Below are 21,880 nucleotides of genomic sequence, written 5' to 3'. Positions count from 1 at the left end.
AACAAAGCAGGAACTTTTTAACAATCCAATAATACCAAGAGTGATGGAAGAAACATATTTTATTCATAGTAATTGACAATGATGGAATCCCAGCTATCTCAGCTGAGATGTTGCAGCAGTCAATGAGGAATCTCAACAGCAGATTTCAAGAATGCATTTGCATAGGAGAATGGCATCTACAGGACATAATTTTTAAAACATTAAAATTACATTTCCTGAATATTTTAAGGTTGCAATTACTATGAATAAAATATTTTATTGGATTCTTAAAAAGTTGAGCTGCTTTTTATTTGCACTGCATTATATATATATATATATATATATATATATATATATATATATATGTGTGTGTGTGTGTGTGTGTGTATGTATATGTGTGTGTGTGTGTGTGTGTGTGTATGTATATGTATGTGTATGCGTGTGTGTGTATGTGTGTGTGTGTGTGTGTGTGTGTGTATATATATATATATATGTGTGTGTGTATATGTATATACGTGTGTGTGTGTGTGTATATGTATGTATATATATATATATATATATGTGTATATATGTGTGTATATATATATATATATATATATATATATATATACATATATATATATATATATATATATATATATATATATATACATACATATATATGTGTGTGTGTATATATATATATGTATATATATATATATATATACATACATATATATATATATATATATATATATATATATATATATATAATATACATTCTTTTCAGATGGGATCCCACGTTCTGTCCTGAAGGATTGGCGCAAGGTGAAGAAGCTGAAGCAGACGGGGGAGTCGTTTCTTCAGGATGATTCTTGTGCAGAAATCGGACCCAATCTGCAAAAGTGTCGCGAGTGTAGGGTCATCCGCAACAAGAAAGGCGAAGAGCCAGCACATTCTCCTGTCTTTTGTCGTTTCTACTATTTCAGACGGTAAGGCTATATCATAGTGTTAATCTATTTTTCCGAGTTGAAAAACCAGGAAATGCAATGAGACAAATCCAACCTACAACATTTTAGGCCGTTTCTGTAAATTGAAAATAAAAATGCATCCATACACACCACTGAATTGAGTGTTGCTTGGCAAGCCTCTCAAACTTGATTGAATAATAAATAAAAATAATAAAAATCAGCACATGCATAAAATTAGACATTCACAATCAAGACATTCACTCAGCTGTCAGATACTGAGATTCTTAACTGAATGCGCTAAAAACACGACCCACTAAACTTTCAACTGTCAACCAAAAATGTTTATACTAACGTTTTCTGCCCACACATTCCTATATGTTTGAGAAGTGAAATTATATTATTTTAAGTACTCCAGCGTAATATATCCCACTGAGTCGTTACGGATTTTTTTTCCCATGTCAAGTTAGCCACCTGCTAGCTTGTCGGCTACCTGTCATCCAGACGCTTTAGACAGGTCCTCAAAGCATGTTGTCACCCTCTTAAAATAATGACCTTCTTAAAATAATAACCCAAGCCATCTTTTGATAATTTTTCCTTTTTTTCTTTTCTATATTTTCCTTATTTTTTCTCCTCATTATACTGGCCACCTCTGCTGAAATTGGCTACATCCATGGTTATTCAATTCTACCACTGAAATAAAATTATTAATACTGCAAATTTGATATAATCAGTATTTGGTTCAGTTTTTCGTGTTTTCTGAAAAATTACATAGGCTGTCACAGCATTTTAGGAAGGAGTTAACTTTACATGCATACATTTGGAATGTGGAAGTAAACTAGACATGCTCACACAAGCATGAGAAGTACACACAAACTTCACACAGATAGAGGGTTAAATGGGATATTCTGTATAATGATGTCTGGATTTAAGAAAATATATGTAATTTGTAATGTTCTGAAGTTTAGACTGTAGTTTTTTTTTTTTATCCCCTTTCCCTTTCAGGCTTTCCTACAGTAAAAATGGAGTCATCCGAATGGATGGTTTTTCCACTCCAGACCAGTTTGATGATGAGGCCCTTGCCCTGTGGATCCCTGCAGCTATGGAGGACAGTCACCTGGACCAAACCAGAGCCAAGTACATCCTCAGCTTTATAGGAGACATGTTCTGTCAGATGGTCCTGATGGAGAATACAGCAGCGTCCTGGGTCAAAAAGGATGGTGTGTTGTCCTAACAATGACTCACATTTCCATTACAGTTGTCCCTACGTTAATATTGTGGTTACATTCCAGAACCCCAGCGATAGACGGAAATCCGGAAATGAGCAACCATATATTTCATTATTTATCGATTTTATACATAATACCATGTGAGGTGCAGGTATTATTTGTACTTAGGGTCACGGTCTTCATGCTCTGCAGTACCTGTCACTTTAATATGTGTGACTTAAAGTAGCACTAAGGAACTTTTCAACCTTAATAAAATATTTTCATAACTCTTCTGATGAAACATCGACTTAAAACTGAATGGTACCTTTGCCATGGCCTGAGGGGGTCTTTATCATTTTTACTGGCACCAAGCAACTTTGAGGAGGATGGTAGGAACACTGCCACACAAAAAACTACAAATGTGCTGACTGCTTTATGACATATGTCACTTCCTCCTTTATCCATTCGTTACAAACAGTGATAATTTTGTCGATGAAAATTTTTCGTCATATTTTTTGGCCCGAAAATTTTTTCCCGGATGAAAATGAAACGAAAACTAAAATAGAAGCCATTCATTGAGACAATAACTAAAATTGACTGACAATTTCGTCAGTGACTAAAACGAAAATGAAAACAACACAGTGACCAAAATTCACACAGTCCAATCAGAAGGAATGAAACGCAGGTGGGAGAAAAGAACCACTCAGAAACTGTTCAGTGTTCACTGCACTTTATTTAATCCTCAAATTTGTCTACATTCATTGTGCAGCTGTAAGATTAAGCTCAAGCAATTATGCACTTTTTTTTTATTTATGTGAAAACAAAATTTTTCATTGAAACAATTAATAAAATGTATTAAATGTGTCTTGCGTGTTAAACTGCAGTTACAAATAGTTGTTATAATTTTCTGTAAAAAGGTTTAAATGTATGCTGAAGGAAAATATCAACTAAACTGTCAATTTCGTCGACTAAAATTGCTTTTTATTTTCGTCGACTAAAAATTGATTAAAACTAAAATACAATCAGATAACTTAATTATGACTAAAACTTTAATTATTTTTAGTCAAAAGACTCTAAACTAAAACTAAATAAACATTTCTTGTCAAAATTAACACCGGTTACAAAGACGCACAATTACTGCTTTCATGGCAGAAGCTGCAAAACAACTGAAAGAAAAAGGGAAGCTACCTGGATAAAAGGACAGTCAATAATCAACATTGGTCCGTCTTTCACTCGCTGGAGTAAACTTAAAAATTATGCAATGCGCTTGTCCTTATAGGAAATGTGGTCTTCCTTCAGGCATAACATTACTGCTTTTGTCCATATGGCACTGCCATAATCAACATAAACTGAAAGTTCCTTAGTGTTGCTTGAAAGGCAGGGCCGAGCCTTTTGAGTGACGTTGGGTCAGCAAATGTAAATGTAGAGTTGGCTGTTATTGGCTTAGTTATACTGTACACTATGAGCTCGTTACGTGTTTATTGTGGTACTCTTTGTTCAAAAAAATGATTGAAAGTGCACCGTTACTGTGTCTTTCCTTGACCCCCTGTTGCGGGATTACAATTCATTCTAAATTGTGGCAGTAGGCTATTTTACATTAGCTAACAATTACTTTTTCATAAACGTGCAGTTGTGTAAACCAATTCTGCAATTTACAAGTTTGACACATTGCGCTTTGTCTTATTTTCTAAGTGTGAAATTATCCCAAACTTTATTTTAAAACTTAACTTTATTTTATTTTAAACTTATTGCTACATAAATCTGTAGTAACACTAGTCCATATGGAAAAATTATCAAACCAAAATCGCAAAAAATCTATGAAAATATAATATGCACGATTTAAAAAAAAATCTACAATAAGCGAGAGAGCAAAAATAACGCAATATGGTGAGGGTCAACTGTATATCTTGTATGACTCTTTCTATACTTTTAGCATTAACCAATCTTTGTGTGCGTTTCAGCCAAGCTTGTGTGGAAGCGCGCTGTTAAGGGAGTGAGGGAGATGTGCGATGCCTGTGAGGCAACACTATTCAATATCCACTGGGTCTGTCAGAAATGTGGCTTTGTTGTCTGCCTGGACTGCTACAAAGCCAAGGAAAGAAGGAGCTCCAAAGGTCAGTTGGATACTGCAAAGCAGATAAGAAGAAAAAAAAAAGGCCAAATGTGTTCACTTAACAGGTCAAATGAGTAGACAAGGAAATTTCTTTATGTATTGCAAACACCCACACTATAGACATGATGCATTGAAAAACTTTCACAAACAACTTGACTTAATTGAAGTGAAATTGTTTATTTAAGCAATGTAAAAGTCATATTTGTGTAATTTGTGGGTGTTTACAGTTTAAGTTAATATTTGCTCTAACCTTTTTATTTTTGTTGTCAGATAAAGAACTATATGGCTGGCTGAAGTGCGTGAAAGGCCAGCCTCATGATCACAAACACCTAATGCCAACACAGATCATACCTGGCACAGGTAAAGATAATCTTTTCATCTTTCCATATTACGCAAAATGTTGATAACTGATAGCTTGTCATACAAGCACGACAATAGTGTGTGTGGCAAAAAGCCGTATAGAAAATAAATGAACTAGATTATACTAGAACTATTCAGACTGTATGTTAAGTTGATTGTGGTGATTTATCTTGTTATTTAAAATGTTGTTTTTTTAACTCATTTGCTCCGGAAAACGTATAAAAACATTCTATTTTAAATATTGCCATTTCCCAAAAACTTATTTACAGGTATATGTTTTTTTATGCTAGAGAATACAGAAGGCTTTGATGCAGCCTCTGACCTGAAGAGGTCGCTTAGAGCAATGGTAGTTATTACCAAAAACGGCCAGCAGGTGGCAGCAGAGTATAAAAGATCAACCAGGGCCATGTTGCAACAAGCTCTTTCTGCCATTGTTTTCACCACGAATGTGACTAATGATGAAACTTAGCTATATTCTAATGCTAGGTGCTGCAAAACGGAAACAGATAGAAATATACTTTTTTTTCCTGATGAAAGAAGAGACTTTTGCAATAGAACACAATATTCTGTGGGCCTTCAAAATCAGTCAAAATCCAGTACAACAGCCGGGAGCGAAAGCGGTTGCTTCAGAGAATATGGCTGGGAGTAAATGAGTTAAACATACGCAGTTAATAAATTATTGTTCTTCTAAGCATATTATAAGCTCACCATGCTCACTTGCTCCAGACAAATGTCCATATTTCCTACAATCAAGCTTATTTCTCTTTGTTATTATTTTTCAGTCCTGACTGATTTAGTTTCCTCGATGCATTCACTGAGAGAAAAACACAACATCAAACTGCATTGTGCATGCACCAGCAAACAGAATCTCCTCAACAAGCTACCAACCACCAATGGAGTTTCACAGGTACAGTGTTTGTATTTATCTTTTAATGCTACAACAGCTGAGTGTCCGCATATGTTCTTTGCTGCTGTAAATAATAGGTCAAGTCTCCAAGTGAAACCAGTGAACCATCCTCACAGTAAATTTGAAGTGATGTCAGCTTGCCCTGTGAATGTGCAGCAGAAAGTCCAAGATGTACCTTGCCTTTCACCCAAAGTCAGTCAATAAGTGGCTGAAAATGAATCAGCAGCTTTTTAAATTATTGTTATGTTATGGTGCAATTATTGCAACCTACGAATTGTGTCATATTGCAAACGTAAACGGTTCTGAATTTTTTAGTACGTTTTAATCATGGATTATTAAATAACATAGAGCTGTCTGATTTAAAAATAATTAAATCGACAACTGAGCAGACAAAGCAGAACCAGTGCATTACACAAGAAACCATCAAAGCGAATAACTCACTTAATTTGCTTAGCTGAATAAAATAAATTATGATTGAGACATGTTCCATTAATAGACCTTAACAACAAAGAAGAATGTCTCAAAAACAAACCTTTTATGTTGGCAATCGTTCCTTCCATCTGTCTGCCAGGTACTGCAGAATGTTCTGAACCATAGCAATAAACTGTCACTGGTGAAGACTGAGCCACGCTGTCAGCAGAACTCTGATCAAGGAGGAACTAAAGTAGAGACCAACGGCGGAGGAGGAAGGAGTCCGGGCAGTGATGCAGGAAGTGCGGTTACCCCACCAGAGTCCCAGTCACCTCTGCATTTCCTGGCTGACCTAGCAGAGCAGAAATCCAGAGAGGAAAAGAAAGGCAAGTACAACAATGAAAATCATTGTTTTCTTCAGAATACTTATGATGTATTGAAATGCTACTGAAAGGTAACGTTTTTGTGATCTATCCATTTTTCAAACAGAAAACAAAGACTCTATGTTACTGGGAAAATCGGTGAAAGAAGGGGACAGCCTGGAGGTTCTGCAGCAATGTAAAACCACATCACTGATTGGCAACAGTACAGAGCAGGGCTCCACTCTCAGAGATCTGCTCACCACCACTGCAGGAAAGCTGAAACTGGGCTCAACTGATGCTGGAATCGCCTTTGCGCCAGTATATTCAACTGCCTCACAGGTGCGCACTTAAGCATTATTTCTGATATCAAACAATATTAGAGGAGATGACAGTCACTCTGCTTGCATTTTTCCAACCATCCAGTGGATTTAATGTGGTTGTTTGTTTGATGATAGTACCTTGTTTAAAAATATTGTTTGTAATTCTTTAAGGTAAGTTACATTATGTTGTGCTAATATGTATTTGTGGGCGGTTTATATCGTCCTCTATTGTCGTCAAAGTTTGTTTTAGAATATGCAATTTTACAATATTGAGTATTAATACTGTGTCAGTAACTTGTCAAAAAACGAGTTCACTGATTGGCTGCAAAGTGGGAGGGAGTGATGAAATCCTCATTCAGCGAATCAGTGTGTATAGACAGCAAAGGAACAGTGAGTGATAAGTCTGTTCTGCCAGTCAGCAAGCAGGATTCAGTCACTTGACATTCAGGCAATTTAAATATGGATGAGTGTCCCTTCTCAGCAAATAATTTAAAAACATGCATTGTAATTAGCCGGGAAATGATTCAAGGTTTGACAAGAATGACGTCAGTCAAAATTAACTTTGTAAAATGTGCAATTGAGCAATTTGCCAACACTTCTCATCCACCGCAAAAAGAGAATTGTTGACCAATTAAAAAAAATGTTGATTGGTTTATTGGTCCCCATGGGGAAATTAATTTTCAGTAGACCGTACTGGAAGAAGACAACAACTTAAAATGCATCACAGACAGATGGCAGACATGGCAATATACATGGCATATGACAGAGTGGTGGATTTGGATTGGTCAGCGGGGCCTGCTGTTTAGGGCGGCTATGGCTGTTGGGATCAGGCTCTTCCCAAAGCGGGCCCTCCTGAATCCGATTGCCCTGAACCTGCGCCCAGAGGGAAGAAGGATAATGTGTTGATGTAGTGGGTGGGTGGTATCCTGGACTATTTTGTTTGCTACTCGAATGATGGACCCGTTGTTTATGTTGTTTATGGGAAAAAAATGCTTCAATTGGTAACACACGATTGAATTAAGTTCATCCAAAGTGAATATATTAAGTTTAATGAACTCATAATTAATTAAACTTGATATATTAACTCATTCACTCCCAACCCCCTTCGCTCCCGGCTGTTTTACTTTGAAATAAATAATATTTGAAAGATTTTTGATTGATTTTGACAGAATATTGTGTTCTATTGCAAATACAAACAAACTGGAACCTACCAAAAGAAAGATTAGAGTCTCTTCTTTCATCAGGAAAAAAACTATATTTCTATCTGTTTCCGTTTTGCAGCAATTAGCATTAGAATATAGCTAAGTCTCATCATTATTCACGAATCTGTTTAGAACTGTGACGACATCAGCTTGTTTGCAACATGGCCCTGGTTGATCTCTTATACTCTGATGCCACCTGCTGGACATTTTTGTAATTGCTACCATTGCTTCAACTGTTCTCTGCAGTTCAGAGGCTGCATCAAAGCCTTCTGTATGCTCCAGCATAAAAAAAACCCCATAAAAAACATATAAATAAGTCTTTGAGACATTTAAAATGTTTAAAATAGAACTTATTTATACGTTCTTGGAGCAAATGAGTTAATTAATTATGAATTCCTTAATCTTAATATATTTGCTTGAATTAAATTAATCCAAAGTTAATTAAATTAATCCAAAGTGAATATATTAAGTTTAATGAACTCATGGTTAGTTAGTTAAACTTATATTATATTATAGTATATTCACTTTGGATTAACTTAATTCAATTGTGTGTTACCAATTGAAGGAATTTTTATTAAGTTGGTCAACAATTCTATTTGTAATCTTAAATTGGTTCAACAATTATTTTTTTAGAGTGATCTGCAATTGACTTCTCCACAAACGTGACTACCTCTAAAGAAAAAATGCTGAAAAGCAACACTCGCCAAGTTGAGCAAACGCGCATGGTACCATTGACAAAGCAAGTAATCTTGCGAGACATCACTAACACCGTCATTAGTTTAGTGAGTGGGTAAAATTATGTTAGATATTCGCTTAACATTCAGTTACATGTTCGTACTCTGTATCATAGAAACGTTGGCAACCATAACATGTGTAGTATTTGTCTGAACATTTCGGAAACTATCTGTCAAAACATTACGGCTGCATCTGTTGTCACTTAAATGTACAATACAGTAACGGCGCCAACAGCTGTATCTGCCGAATGTGTTAAGACTGTCCACAAGTTACATTTTCCAAGGTGACGTATATGGCACAAATCACTATACTGTATATCAAATAAAATATAATATATATATTTTTTTCATTCTAACTGTTGTAGTATCTCAAAATGGTAGACATTTGCATACCCCACATCAAACTATGCTGATATCTCTGTTATTGTGAAACTGGATGAAATAAATTGTCAGAAAAATTCACCAGAAATCCCCACCCCTATTATGATGTTATGTAATTTATAGGGCTGGGTTTAAAAAATTGAATAATCAATATAGAGTTGATTTTCCTATTCGAGCCTGATATCGATTCATAAAACCATGAATCGATTATTTTAATATCTCTTTTTCCCTTAAAGTCATAAAAAATAGGCTTTTCAAAGCCAATTAAAAAAAATTGTATCTTACTGTTTTCTGAAAATATTTTCATCTCACCCTTGCTGATGTCAATGTTTGTGTAACAAGTAAGTGATTATAACACGTGTTACTTTCGTTAAAAACTAAATAATTTAACCAGTTACTGCCTCTGCAAAATTTAATTTGGAATTTAGTGTTTGTGGAGTTTTTAATCATGACCTTGATATTTAGGGGAGAGGGAAGTCTGGGCTTCCCTGCTAAAGCTGCTGCCCCCCGCGACCCGACCGGCGGAATTGAAGAACGGAACGGAACCTTGATATTTAAGAAGACTTGATGTTCCATAATTAATCCATATCAAACTTAATTGAAGTGAAGTAAAGCGAATCGAAACGGAAAAAAATCTAAATAGAATTGAACTGAACTCTTGTGAATTGAAATTGAATCGATTGAGGAAATTAGAATCAATACCCAGCCCTAGTAATTTACATAGCTGACACACAGGACCACACGCCCGATCAGGGTTTACCGTTGCAAAACACTACTGTGGTTAGCAGATGTGGACTGTACTTCTTGGTAGAAGTGTGGCTTTTCACCAACTTTGGAAAAAAAAAAGGTCAAATATGTATTTTTGTATCAAATAATTTGTTTCATGCCTTTTTCAAGACGGGGAAAGGTGGACGGACCATGCCAAATATCCTAGATGACATCATCGCATCAGTTGTTGAGAACAAAATCCCTGCCGGTCGCCAAACTATCACCACAAAGCTGTCAATCAAGCAAGAGCCAGTCATCCCTGTCAACAACACCAACCCAACACCTGCCGTGCCAGAAGACGTCAAAACAGACAAGAAGACTACAGTCATTGCAGAGGATTCATCCAATCAGTATCCAGATATTCCCCACTGCTGGCTAAATAATGGACGACTACTTTGGCTCAAAGATCACCGTAACCAGAATAACTGGAAGCTCTTCAGAGAATGCTGGAAACAGGGCCAGGTATGTGTCATTTGTGTTCGTAGTTGGAGTGCAGTATTGGCATAGGGATGTTCGATACCACTTTTTTGAGACTGATACCTATACCATTAGTACTTATGATACATAAAATTTAAAAAACAATCACAGATCATTAAAAAAATTATATATATATATATATACCCCAAATACAGCAAATTTCCTTAAAATTGAATGAAATTAATGGCAATTATATTTTTTCAATTTGCTCATAAAAGTCATTTTGCATAGAGCATACGATAAAATGAATTTCCACAAACAAGTGGCCAGAAAAAAAAAAGTCCCAATCAAAATATGTGGTTGTACAACTTATTTTTAAGTGATACAGTGAAGTGCAAATAAATCAATTCAATACAATAGGGCTTCAAGTAATATCTTCCATGTTAAGAATTCCTTAAGCTGTTTAGTGTGATGTTTAATTATATCTTGTTTTGAAATCCATGCTTTTAATTTGGACTGTTCTATTTTTTAGCAAGACTTTAACGAGGCAATTACGAGCATGGCAAACATAAACGAGGCAATTAACTCTTTGACCGCCAAAAATGTTTAATAACGTTTGGTAAAATCCAAATGAGTGCCGCCAAAGACGTTAAAAGACGTTCAGTATGTTTTTTTTGTTTTTTTGGGGAAACGGGTGGAGGAAAGCCTTGGCAAGCTGTGCTGAAAGTATCAAGCAGGTCGAGTTAGTATAATGACTATTTTTGGGCACTAGATGCCAGCGATGACTCTCTTTGGACAAGATCGGGTAGGAGTCAGTAGAAGACGTGAGGCAGAGCTAGAGTGTTGAGGGGAGAATGGCTGAGGAAGCGAAAATGGCGACCGGTTGCAAGCAGCTCACGCTTGAGCATTTTTTTCAAAGACGAAAAGCATCGACCAATGCTAAAGAGCACATTGATGATGATGATGGTGACTCCGAGGTTGACGCCGAAGTTGGAAGCGTTGACGCCGAAGTTGGAAACGTTGACGCGGCGGCTTCGATCGCGCCGTAAAGCCTCACCGGCTAACGATGCTAACGCCGGAAAATGAGCACTTCTGCACAGGCGGACGTTCAATCGGACGATGAAGAGTACCCCGAGTCCAATGCATATTCATCGGAGGAGTGGGTACAGTCTGATCACGGAGAAGACACTGGTTCTGGACTACGATGCCACCATGAATGGAGTGGATAAGATGGATCAGAACATCTCTTACCACCCGGTATAGGAACTGAAGGACATGAGGAAGCCAGACGTAACACCAGGTCACCGTATCATGATCCTGAGAGTAGACTTGATGACAACATGGCCAAACACACACTGCAGTATATACCTGCCACTCCCCGGAAAAAAAGGCCGGCAAGAAAGTGCACGCGAAGGGGCAATCGCAGTGAAACTAATCTGTGGTGCAAATCCTGCTGCATCCCCTTGCACGCAGGGGAGTTTTACACAATATACCTCACAAAAAGAAAAACTGTGTAGTTGAAACATCCACACAATTGTAAATAGTACCACAGTTGCACACATTTGTAAATAGTTTGCCAAATTGTTTTGTCAAATTGTTGAATGTAAATAAACGTATTTTGCTATCAAAAAACACTTTTTCATTGTTGGTGGTAGTGTTTTACATAAGTAAAGCACTGTTTAGGTGTTTGTGGCATCATTCATGGAAAAAAAAGGTGTCAAATTCACTAGATTGCAGGAAATAATATAGTTTCTCCGTATTTTGGTCCAAAACCGAGCATTTGGGTGAAACTAACCTATTTTCTATTGTTGATTACTGAAAAACGGAATAAGGTAGAAACTAACTCTTTTTTTTCTGATGAAAGATGAGAGTTCAATTATTCATTTGGTAGTATCTGTGTTTCCATAGTCCAAGCACAAAATTTTCTGTGGACCTTGAAAGATCAGTCAAAATGCTTAAATCAGCTGGCACCCACATATCCTCTTTTCTGAAAATGCTTGGCAGTCAAAGAGTTAAACAAGGCAAAGTTACGTGAGCTACAAACATATATGAACCACAGATATAGGTGATATTACTCACAACAAGAGTACTTACTTATTCTCAGTAACGCACACCAAAATGGTGCTGCCAGAAGTAATGAAATGAACAAGTGTTACTTCACAAGGAGACACACAGGAAACGAACAAGACGGAACAAAACTTTCGTACCCCCCAGTCTTTCTGACAGTTCCTGACTGAAAAATGGCCTCAAGAGCGGGGGGGCGATACCAGTATCAATATCCATCGCGAGTACCGATCCCATGAAATGTGGCCTTGTATCGGTACTCGCTCATCTCTATCTTTAATATATGTCATTTGTGTGTTTTGCATAGCCTGTTTTGGTGTCCGGGATCCACAAGCGTCTGAATGCCACTCTGTGGAAAGCGGACTCTTTCAATCAGGAGTTTGCAGACCATCAGGGGGACCTTCTCAATTGTAAAGACCAAGTGGTCTCCAACTCAGGAATCAAGGAGTTCTGGGATGGATTTGAGGACATCACCAGTGAGTTCAAGCGCCAAACTTTTGATTGGGTATTGAAAGAAAAATAGAACAATTGAGTCTAACAAATATCCTCTAACTTGTTAAGAACGACTCAAGTCCAAGAATGGGGAACCTGTGGTTTACAGACTGAAGGACTGGCCTTCCGGAGAGGAGTTTATGGCTCTCATGCCTTCAAGGTCCATACAAGCACTTTAAATATTTCTGTATACTTCTGTTCAGCAAATGGAGAAAAAAAAACACATTTCACAATCAAAGGTATGGAGAGGGCCGAGAGGCATAAGGGAATATAAATCATCTCTATTTATATCCCTCCCCCAGGTATGATGATTTAATGAAGAACCTGCCACTACCCGAGTACTCTGATCCAGAAGGAAGCCTGAATCTAGCATCTCATCTGCCGTCGTTCTTCGTCAGGCCAGATTTGGGACCGAGACTCTGCTGTGCCTATGGTAATGCCTCACTGTAAATTAATAATAAAGTAAACTAGAGTTGCGAGCTATAATGGGCCCTCGCAGCCAGGGCCACTTTTGGGTACTTGCACGTTGGGGTACTGGCACATGCGAAGCAGAATTTCTTTGAAAATGGCATAATAAACCTTAACATATGGGGGGGAAATTGGCAGGTGTGATGACTGTGTAAAGCTCAATTAGTTTTGGTCATAAATGACTTAGTTATCACACTTAAAAAGAGTATCCAAATTTTGCACAAAATGCCGTATGTGTGTTTGGGGTGGGGGGGGGGGGTTGCCCCAAGGCTAGGCCCCAAGGCTAGGCTAGGCTAGGTGGTGCTGTATTTATACACTGAACAGTTGGACATGCACTCAAAATTTTAAAGAGGGTTAAATGAATTTCACCTGTAAAACTTATGGTGCATATTAAGTTCATCTGGAAATTTTATCCCAGAGCCAAATACTTATTTTTTTGTGAGTCGTGTACATATAGGATATGTTGTGATTGTGATTCTTCTACAGGATCCATCCTCTTGATTCATCACTTATTGATCATTTTTGTAGGTGTAGCTGCATCTCAGGACCAGGACTTCGGGACTGCCAACTTACACGTAGAAGTCTCAGATGTTGTCTCTATTCTTGTATATGTTGGAGTGGCCAAAGGCAATGGAGTCTTGTCCAAAACCGGTAAAGTTTAAACACTGTTCATTATTTGGGATGCTTTACTTCTCATAGGAAGTCAATATTTTCTAGTAGGAATGAGTTAATGACCAACAGTGCACTGTAAATGGATGGGACTAGAAACTAATGAATTGGTTTTATATAATAATCTAAAAATAGATTAAATGTATGAATATAGTTTTGCATATGTGTGGCTGTAGGAGTGTTAAAGCGTCTGGAAGAGGACAATCTGGATGAGGGGGTTCGGAAGAGGCTGAAGGACTCCAGTGAAACACCGGGGGCACTATGGCACATCTACCTCAACAAAGACATGGACAAAGTCCGAGAGTTCTTGTACAAGGTAACCAACATGAAGAGGAAGCTTGAAATAAGGATTTAATTCATCATCACACTCTGAATTCTTAAAGCAGTTGTTTAAAGGGATCGAGTGTAGAAATTTTTGCCATCTAGTGGTGAATAGAATAATAATAGAATGCAAAGGCTTAAGTTGGAAACATGTGCATTTTGAAGCACACACACTACAGTGCCTCAGAGAGACCACACTTCACAAGCCTACCATCAATTACTGCTTCGTTAGGTTTGTCTCCTTCCGGTATCCGGGGAAGAAAGATGGTGGCAAAACATGTCAGCTACCTGTAAGGTGAGACCGACCTTTATTATATGATTAGCGATTACTAGACCTACAATTATATATATTTTAAAAAATGTACGTTGATAAAATAAAACATGTATTATTTATACATAACGTTGCTGTCCTGTGAAAAACACACAAAAATTGACATAACTGTATTTTCCGGACCATAAGTCGCACTAGGCCAAAAATGCATAATTATGTAGAAGAAGAAGAAACATACATAAGTTGCACTGGAGTTTAAGTCTAATTTTTTGCGGGTAATTTATTTTACAAACTACTTGAGAACAGGCTGAATAGGTGTAAGATATGCTAACACAATGAGGGTTCTCCACTTGCAGCTTATAGATTTTCTTTGGGCGGGCATTTGTTAAGGAGTAGGAAAAATTGCCCTCTTGTGGGTGTCTGTGAAATTATATACCCCCGGTATACTTTTTTCATATATAAGTCACTCCGGAGTATAAACGGGAGTAACAGCCAACCTATGAAAAAAAAAAAGTGACTTATAGTCCGGAAAATACGGTATCTGTTTGTCACAGGATAAAGACAAATTTTAGACAGCAGCACTCTTTATCTAAATCTTATATTCCTCAATTTTAAAAGAATAGATTTAAAAATAAATTATTCACACAACTGACAAATTAATGGTGATTAGTCACCCAACCTTAAATTCAAGGAAATTGCGTTTCCAGGATTTCCTCGTCGTTTTAAGATTGTCGTGACAGCCGACATTTTACAGATAGACTACTACATAAACAATTATATTGGTACTTTTTTTTTTTTTGTTATAACAACATGCTGTTATTAGAATATGATCCATGTTGCATTTTGCAGCTGACAGTATTAAGATTGAATTTAATCAAAACAATAATAATAATAATGCATCAGATTCATATTGCGCTTTTTTTGGACACTCAAAGATGCTTCACAGTGTATACATTATTTATGAATTCACACATTCACACTCTGGTGGCGGTAAACTAGGTACATAGCCACAGCTGCCCTGGGGCAGACTGACGGAAGCCTGGCTGCCAGTGCGCGCCTATGGCCCTTCTGACCGCCACCAAACATTTGCACCATTCATAAAACCAGTGCGAGTGACACTTGAGGTAATACGTGTCTTGCTCAAGGACACAACGGCACACAACTTGGGGGGCGCGGGAATCGAACAGCGGACCTTCCGGTTACTGGATGACTGGCTCAAACCCCTGATCCACGGTTGCCACAGCTATATTCCAGCTTTTAAATAATTTTCTGTAACAATTAAGAATGTTACAATTTTATACTATTGACTGACATGAGACTTCAACATACAATGTTGAAGTCTTTGATGTCAGAGAGCGTGTTATGAAAGGTTATCACATTAATTGACAGTTGCATACAGAGCCCACTCTCCCGAAACGCAGAGCGGCAGAACACGCATTGTGCAAAGGGCCCCTTCCTCCATGGTAGTGATGGGAATTACGGCTCTTTTTAGGGAACCGGCTCTATTGGTTCGGCTCACTAAAAAGAGCCGGCTCTTTCGGCTCCCAAATGGCTCTTAAATAAATATATTATCAACAACAATTTAAAACTATGCGCAATATGAGTTACTAATGTGAAAAAATTGCACTATATCAAATGTTTGTTGTATAAAATACACTTTTATTTATAAACTCGACAGATATAAAAAAAGAAAATAGAAACAAATTAGATAGTGCAAAACAAACATTTAACTATTTACAAATGAACTGAAATAAGGTTTAACAATAACAATTTTCAAGTGAAACAACAGACAAACAGAATCGCACAGCAAAATATAAATTAAAATGTATAAAATAAAAATAAAATAAAAAATCTGCATCCAGAAAACAGTGTTCTTCAGTCAAGATTTACATTCAGAAATGGCAAGTGCCCCAACATTTTAGCCAGTTCTTCATCAATTGCCTTCTGTCTTGCTGGAGTCATTGACTTTTGCAAAAATTGGCCCAGAGAGCTCTGGGTTGTAATTTTCCGTTGTTGTGGTGGTGCACTGGATGATGCTGAAGACACTGCAGCCGCAGCAGCAACAGTTGCAGTAGCACCTTCATTATCAGGTTCATTTATTTGCCTTTTTTCCTCCAATTGAACTAAAGGATGAGTAGTTCTCATGTGCCGGTGTAAATTGTTTGTAGAGCCTCCCCGATATGAAATTTTAGTCTTACAGACTTTACACTCTGCCTTAGTTTTGTCAGTTGTTGTATTAAAATGTGTCCATATATTGCTGCGTTTTCTCTTGTCACTCATTTTTTAACTGTTTTTTTTTACCTTTCCGTTTATACAAGCGCTCTCCTCCTCTCTCTCGTCTCCTCCCTCCCGTTCGCGTTCGAGTGTGTGTGACTGCTTGCAGCGTGCTGTCGTGTGCCCCTCCCCCCTCTGCTGCTCAGCGTTGAGCGCAGACACAGAGACGTCACACACACACATACTCACCAATCAAATGCGACTTTAGAGAGAAAAAAAAGAGAGAGAAAAAAAAAAGAGAGAAAAAAACGGCTCCCAATCAGGAGCCGGCTCCCGTCGTTCACGTCAAAGATCCGGCTTTCAGAGCCGGTTCGTTCGTGACCGACACATCACTACTCCATGGGGACCCCATTTTACGCCCCATTATTATTGTTTGTATTGTTTCTGCTGTTGTACATTGTCATCTATCCCTTGAGCGATTATAAGGTGGAAAATAAATTTTTCAACATTTCAACCTGTTTTCTCTCCTCTCTCCGTTGAATTGTGCCACCATGACCACATTAGCTCTGTAAGGAGCAGGGATTGGATGTATCAGTGGACCAGGATCCAATAAGAGAGCAGGGCTGGTACCTGAGCAAGAAACAGCGGCAGCAGCTTTTGGATGAGCATGGGGTGCAGGGTCGGACAGTTGTTCAATTCCTGGGAGATTCGGTTCTAATACCAGCTGGGTCTATGCATCAGGTACACACACACACACAATTTTGTTTACTAGTTGAAATGACAAAATAAACATGTTGACTTCACCTGGTCCTGTGATTGTACCTCGCACTTAAAAGTCTTACTGGGCCACCTTGTCCGTCAGGTCCAGAACCTTCACAGCTGCGTTCAGGTCATCAATGACTTTGTGTCTCCTGAGCATGTGGCCAACTCCTTCCATCTGACCCAGCAGCTCAGACCCAACCTTGAAGAAGTCAACTATGAAGACAAACTGCAGGTGATTGTGGAAATCACTCCTTAAAATGTGTTACTTTGTCAGTTTAACATTCTGCCCATGGCCACTAGGGATGTAACAATAACTGCCACAATATCGTCATTGTCATGTCACGATAATAAAAGCAAAATAATGGGAAGTAACAAAGTACAAATACTTCGTTACTTTATTTGAGTAGTTTTTTCATTACTTTGTACTTTCCTGAATATTTATTTTTTAGACTACTTTTTGCTTTTATCCGTTCCAGTTTAACATGAGTATCTGTACTTTTCACTTGATACATTTGCAAAACAAGGTCGTTAGACTCGTTACTTTTGTTTTTAAATGCACAAAAACAATTTCAAATACTTGTCCTGGAAGAAAAAGCAGCGTCAATGTATCCTGGATCCGCCAATCATATGAAGCGTTACACATGGCACACATGACATCCTAGCTTGTGATTGGCTCTACGACATGAGATCACATGACATGCAATTAGCTAAATTAGAACAAAACGTAAATATACGGGCAATGCGCGCCGCCACTTACAGAGGATAATTTGAACTTGATAGCAAGTCAGAGTCAATTGGCCAATGTATCTTCAATTTTTGCTCCATTTTAGCTCATAGCTTTCAAATTGACATAGGATGAACATACAGTAAAAATACTTTTTTACGTCAAGTACATTTCAAACACTGTACTTTTGTACTTTTACTTGAGTAATTATTTGAGAGTACTTTTACCAAAGTTATTTTTACACTAGCTCTTTGACCGCCATAAACGTTATAAAACGTTTAGCATAAACCTAGGCAAGGGCGCCGAGGACGTTAAAAGACGTCCCCTATGTTTTTTTTTGTTTTTTTTGGAAACGGGTGCAGGAAAGCCTTGGGCAGCTGTGCTGAAAGTATCAGGCAGATCTGATTAGTAAAAGACTCGTTTTGGCCCCTAGAGGGCAGCGATGACTCTCTTTGCACAAGGTTGGATGGGCCGCCCACCGTGGGCGTCAGTAGAAGACGTGAGGCGGAGCTAGAGTGTTGAGGAGACAATGGCTGATGAAGCCACAATGGCTGACCAAGCAACCGGTTGCAAGCAGCTCACGCTTGAGCATTTTTTTCAAAGACGGAAAGCATCAATCAATACTAAAAAGCGCAGTGATGTCGACGATGATGATGACTCCGAGCTTGACGCCAAAGTTGGAAGCCTTGACGCGACTGTTATGATCACGTAGTAAGCCTCACCGGCTAAGCGCGGCTAGCGCTGCTAAGGCCGGACAACGCGCACAATAACCGACCGGGTACTTCTACACAATCGGACATTCGATCGGGCGATGGAGAGTTGGCATCGACCAATGCAGATTGATGATGATGATGATGATGACTCCGAGCTTGACGCCAAAGTTGGAAGCCTTGACGCGACTGTTATGATCACGTAGTAAGCCTCACCGGCTAAGCGCGGCTACCGCTGCTAAGGCCGGAAAACGCGCACAATAACCGACCGGACATTCGATCGGACAATGAAGAGTACCCCGAGTCCAATGCATATTCATCGGAGTAGCGGGTACAGTCTGATCACGGAGAAGACACTGTTTCTGGACTACGATGCCACCATGAATGGAGTGGATAAAATGGATCAGAACATCTTTTACAACCCGGTTTAGCAACTGAAGGACATGAGGAAGCGAGACGTACACCACCGTAACGTAACCGTAGCATGATCCTGATATTAGACTTGATGGCAACACACACTGCAGTATATACTTGCTATTCCCCGGAAAAAACGGCCTGCAAGAAAGTGGAGCACGCGAAGAGGCAATCTGTTGTGCAAATGCTGTTGCGTCTCCTTGCACGCAGGAGAGTGTTACAAAAAGAAAAACTGTCGTTGAAACATCCACATATTTGTAAATAGCACCACAGTTGCACACATTTGTAAATAGTTTGCCAAATTGTTGTCAAATTGTTACACTGTTGAATGTAAATAAATGTATTTTGCTATCAAAAAACACTTTTTCATCCTTGGTGGTAGTGTTTTATAGAAGTAAAGCACTATTTAGGTGTTTGTGGCATCATTCATGGACAAAAAGAAGTGTCAAATTCACTAGAATGCATGAAATAATATCGTTTCACTAAAAGCTTGATTTCTCCGTATTTTGGTCCAAAACAGGCGAAATTGGGTGAAACTAACCATTTTCTATTGATTACTAAAGAACGGAATAAGGTAGAAACAAACTTTTTTTTCTGATGAAAGATGAAAGTCCAATCTTTCATTTGGTAGTACGTGTGTTTCCATAGTCCAAACAGAACATTTTCTGTGGACCTTGAAAGATCAGTCAAAATGCTTAAATCGGCTGGCACTGACGGCATCCCTTTTCTGAAAACGTCTGGCAGTCAAAGAGCTAGTCAAAGTCAGGTTGATTTCCATTTATGCAGTTAGTACACTCTAGTGGCTATTTTTTTTTATTGCAGTTTAATATTCACAATTTTGGCTCTTCTATGTTTGGTCATATGAAGGGGAACTTAATATGCTTGTGAACAGAGTTAATATGTGGAGGAACTCAATGTATGCGTGTATTAGCAAGTAAGTGCCTAAATATTGTTATTAGAGATTGTAGGTTGTTTATATGCATTGCTGTTTTGTACAAAAGCACAATATTGTGTTTTTTTTACTATGAGCTCTTTTTTTTTTTGTTTACAATATTGTGACCTTTTTTGTATCGCCCACCTCCCCACAACATCGTGATAATTATTGTATCGTGACCTGTGATAATTATCGTATCTTAATGTTTGGATATCGTTCCATCCCTACTGGCCACTATGTTAGGAAATTACCACTTGTGTAATACCTGGCATAACAATCTATTAATAGAAACATGCTCCAAATCCATCTAAAATGTAAAATTGTGTGCAGGTTGAATCAAATATTGCTTCTTTTCTTCATCACAGGTGAAGAACATCCTGTACCACTGTGTGAAAGAGGCGGTGAGTTCCTTGAAAAGGAGCGTTTCTGAGGAGGAGGAGGACGATGAAAATTCCTAACGGCCCTTCCGAGTACCATCATGGACACCTCTTCTCATGAGGACGACGCCGTCATGTGATTGCAGGAGGAGACAATCGCAGTAGAGCTGCTTATGCGATCCGGGAGACTCCCTGGTTGGCTGGCGTGGCTGGCAAGAGGCAAATCCACACCTACCCCTTAAACCTTTCGTGCCAAGAGGTGACACTCAAAAAGAGGCAGGTCTACTGGACAGACTGGGGTTAAAACCTCCACTGTTACATTGATCATAAAGACAACAAGAAAAAAACAGAATGTTGGGAATGAGAGGGTTGGGAGCCTTATCATAGCCACTGACTTCTTAAGTGGTTAAGCTGGTTTGGGCAACAGGACAGACTGAAGGTGCTATGTCCTGCATTGTTGAACCACAGCTTCAATCTGCAGCAAGAGCCCATACAGTACATTTCTTGAATTGATTTTTTTATTATTTTTTTGCTGTTTACAAAAGCATCACCAGCAGCAAGCAACTTCAGGACCGTGATTTCTGATGGTCAGCGGTGGGGGGAATCTCGAAGAAAAAAATGTGAGTGGGGGAAATGCAAAGCAAAAATCATTAGCTGTCTCCTTGTCTGTTCCTTTTTTGTTCTGTCACTTTGTTTTACTCAGTGAAGATGTATTTATTTTATAGCTTTGTGTAAATGTGATGTTAATGAGACAAAAAAACATTATGTAAATGTGATTTGTACAGTTGTTTCCTTTTTTCCGCTTTGTTTCGCTCGACGTTGTTTTCAGTTGTTATACGGTTCTACTGTGATGGAGGACACATGCACCAGCTAATGCCTGTAACTTTGGGAAATGCTAATGTCCTCATGCCATAAATACATTTTTCAAGATGAACTGCCAAACTGTTGTAAAGACTGTCTAAAGTTGTATTATGTATAGAAAAAATAATAATTGCTCATACAGTTTTGCATTTAATGAAAAAAAAAAACGTATTCCCTGTAAAACAGACATTTACAAAAAAAGATGTAATTTATTTAAGAAAATAATTCATTTTCATTTTGTTGATTTACTTTGTTGAACTTCTGAAGTCAAAAGATAAAATAATGGGGAAAAATAACTATAAAGTGTAAATATATACATATATACATTGACTGAGGTATTTTTATAAAACATGTCTTGCTTCAATTAAAAATTTTCAAGTGTGTTACAATGCTTTGTAAAATGAAGTCCAAATGGGGTTTTACATTTTCCATTAAAATGGATTTATCAAATGAAAACAAATCTTGTCTTTTTGCTTCTTTTGGACTTGAG

The 21,880-nt window shown here is 38.0% G+C and overlaps 1 protein-coding gene across 2 annotated transcripts in view; it reads left to right on the top strand.

Annotated features, from left to right (window-relative positions):
• Window positions 1-21,305, top strand: part of jmjd1cb (jumonji domain containing 1Cb) — a 144,677-nt gene extending 123,372 nt beyond the window's left edge. For both annotated transcript variants that reach the window (XM_086063683.1, XM_086063684.1), the window contains 16 exons: window positions 749-950; window positions 1,932-2,146; window positions 4,096-4,248; window positions 4,518-4,607; window positions 5,390-5,514; window positions 6,086-6,311; window positions 6,415-6,626; window positions 9,822-10,154; window positions 12,481-12,649; window positions 12,735-12,825; window positions 12,968-13,098; window positions 13,662-13,784; window positions 13,979-14,118; window positions 17,173-17,349; window positions 17,471-17,602; window positions 20,518-21,305. In XM_086063683.1, the coding sequence (XP_085919809.1) occupies window positions 749-950; window positions 1,932-2,146; window positions 4,096-4,248; window positions 4,518-4,607; window positions 5,390-5,514; window positions 6,086-6,311; window positions 6,415-6,626; window positions 9,822-10,154; window positions 12,481-12,649; window positions 12,735-12,825; window positions 12,968-13,098; window positions 13,662-13,784; window positions 13,979-14,118; window positions 17,173-17,349; window positions 17,471-17,602; window positions 20,518-20,610 (2,612 nt within the window). In that variant the 3' untranslated portion in view covers window positions 20,611-21,305. The remainder of the gene's footprint in view (window positions 1-748; window positions 951-1,931; window positions 2,147-4,095; window positions 4,249-4,517; window positions 4,608-5,389; window positions 5,515-6,085; window positions 6,312-6,414; window positions 6,627-9,821; window positions 10,155-12,480; window positions 12,650-12,734; window positions 12,826-12,967; window positions 13,099-13,661; window positions 13,785-13,978; window positions 14,119-17,172; window positions 17,350-17,470; window positions 17,603-20,517) is intronic.
• The last annotated feature ends 575 nt before the right edge of the window (window positions 21,306-21,880 follow it).

This window comes from Leptonotus elevatus, chromosome 20 (genome assembly GCF_054856555.1).
Source record: "Leptonotus elevatus isolate MCC_2025b chromosome 20, RoL_Lele_1.0, whole genome shotgun sequence".
Lineage (NCBI taxonomy): Eukaryota > Metazoa > Chordata > Actinopteri > Syngnathiformes > Syngnathidae > Leptonotus > Leptonotus elevatus.
This window is presented reverse-complemented; position numbering and strand designations above follow the sequence as displayed.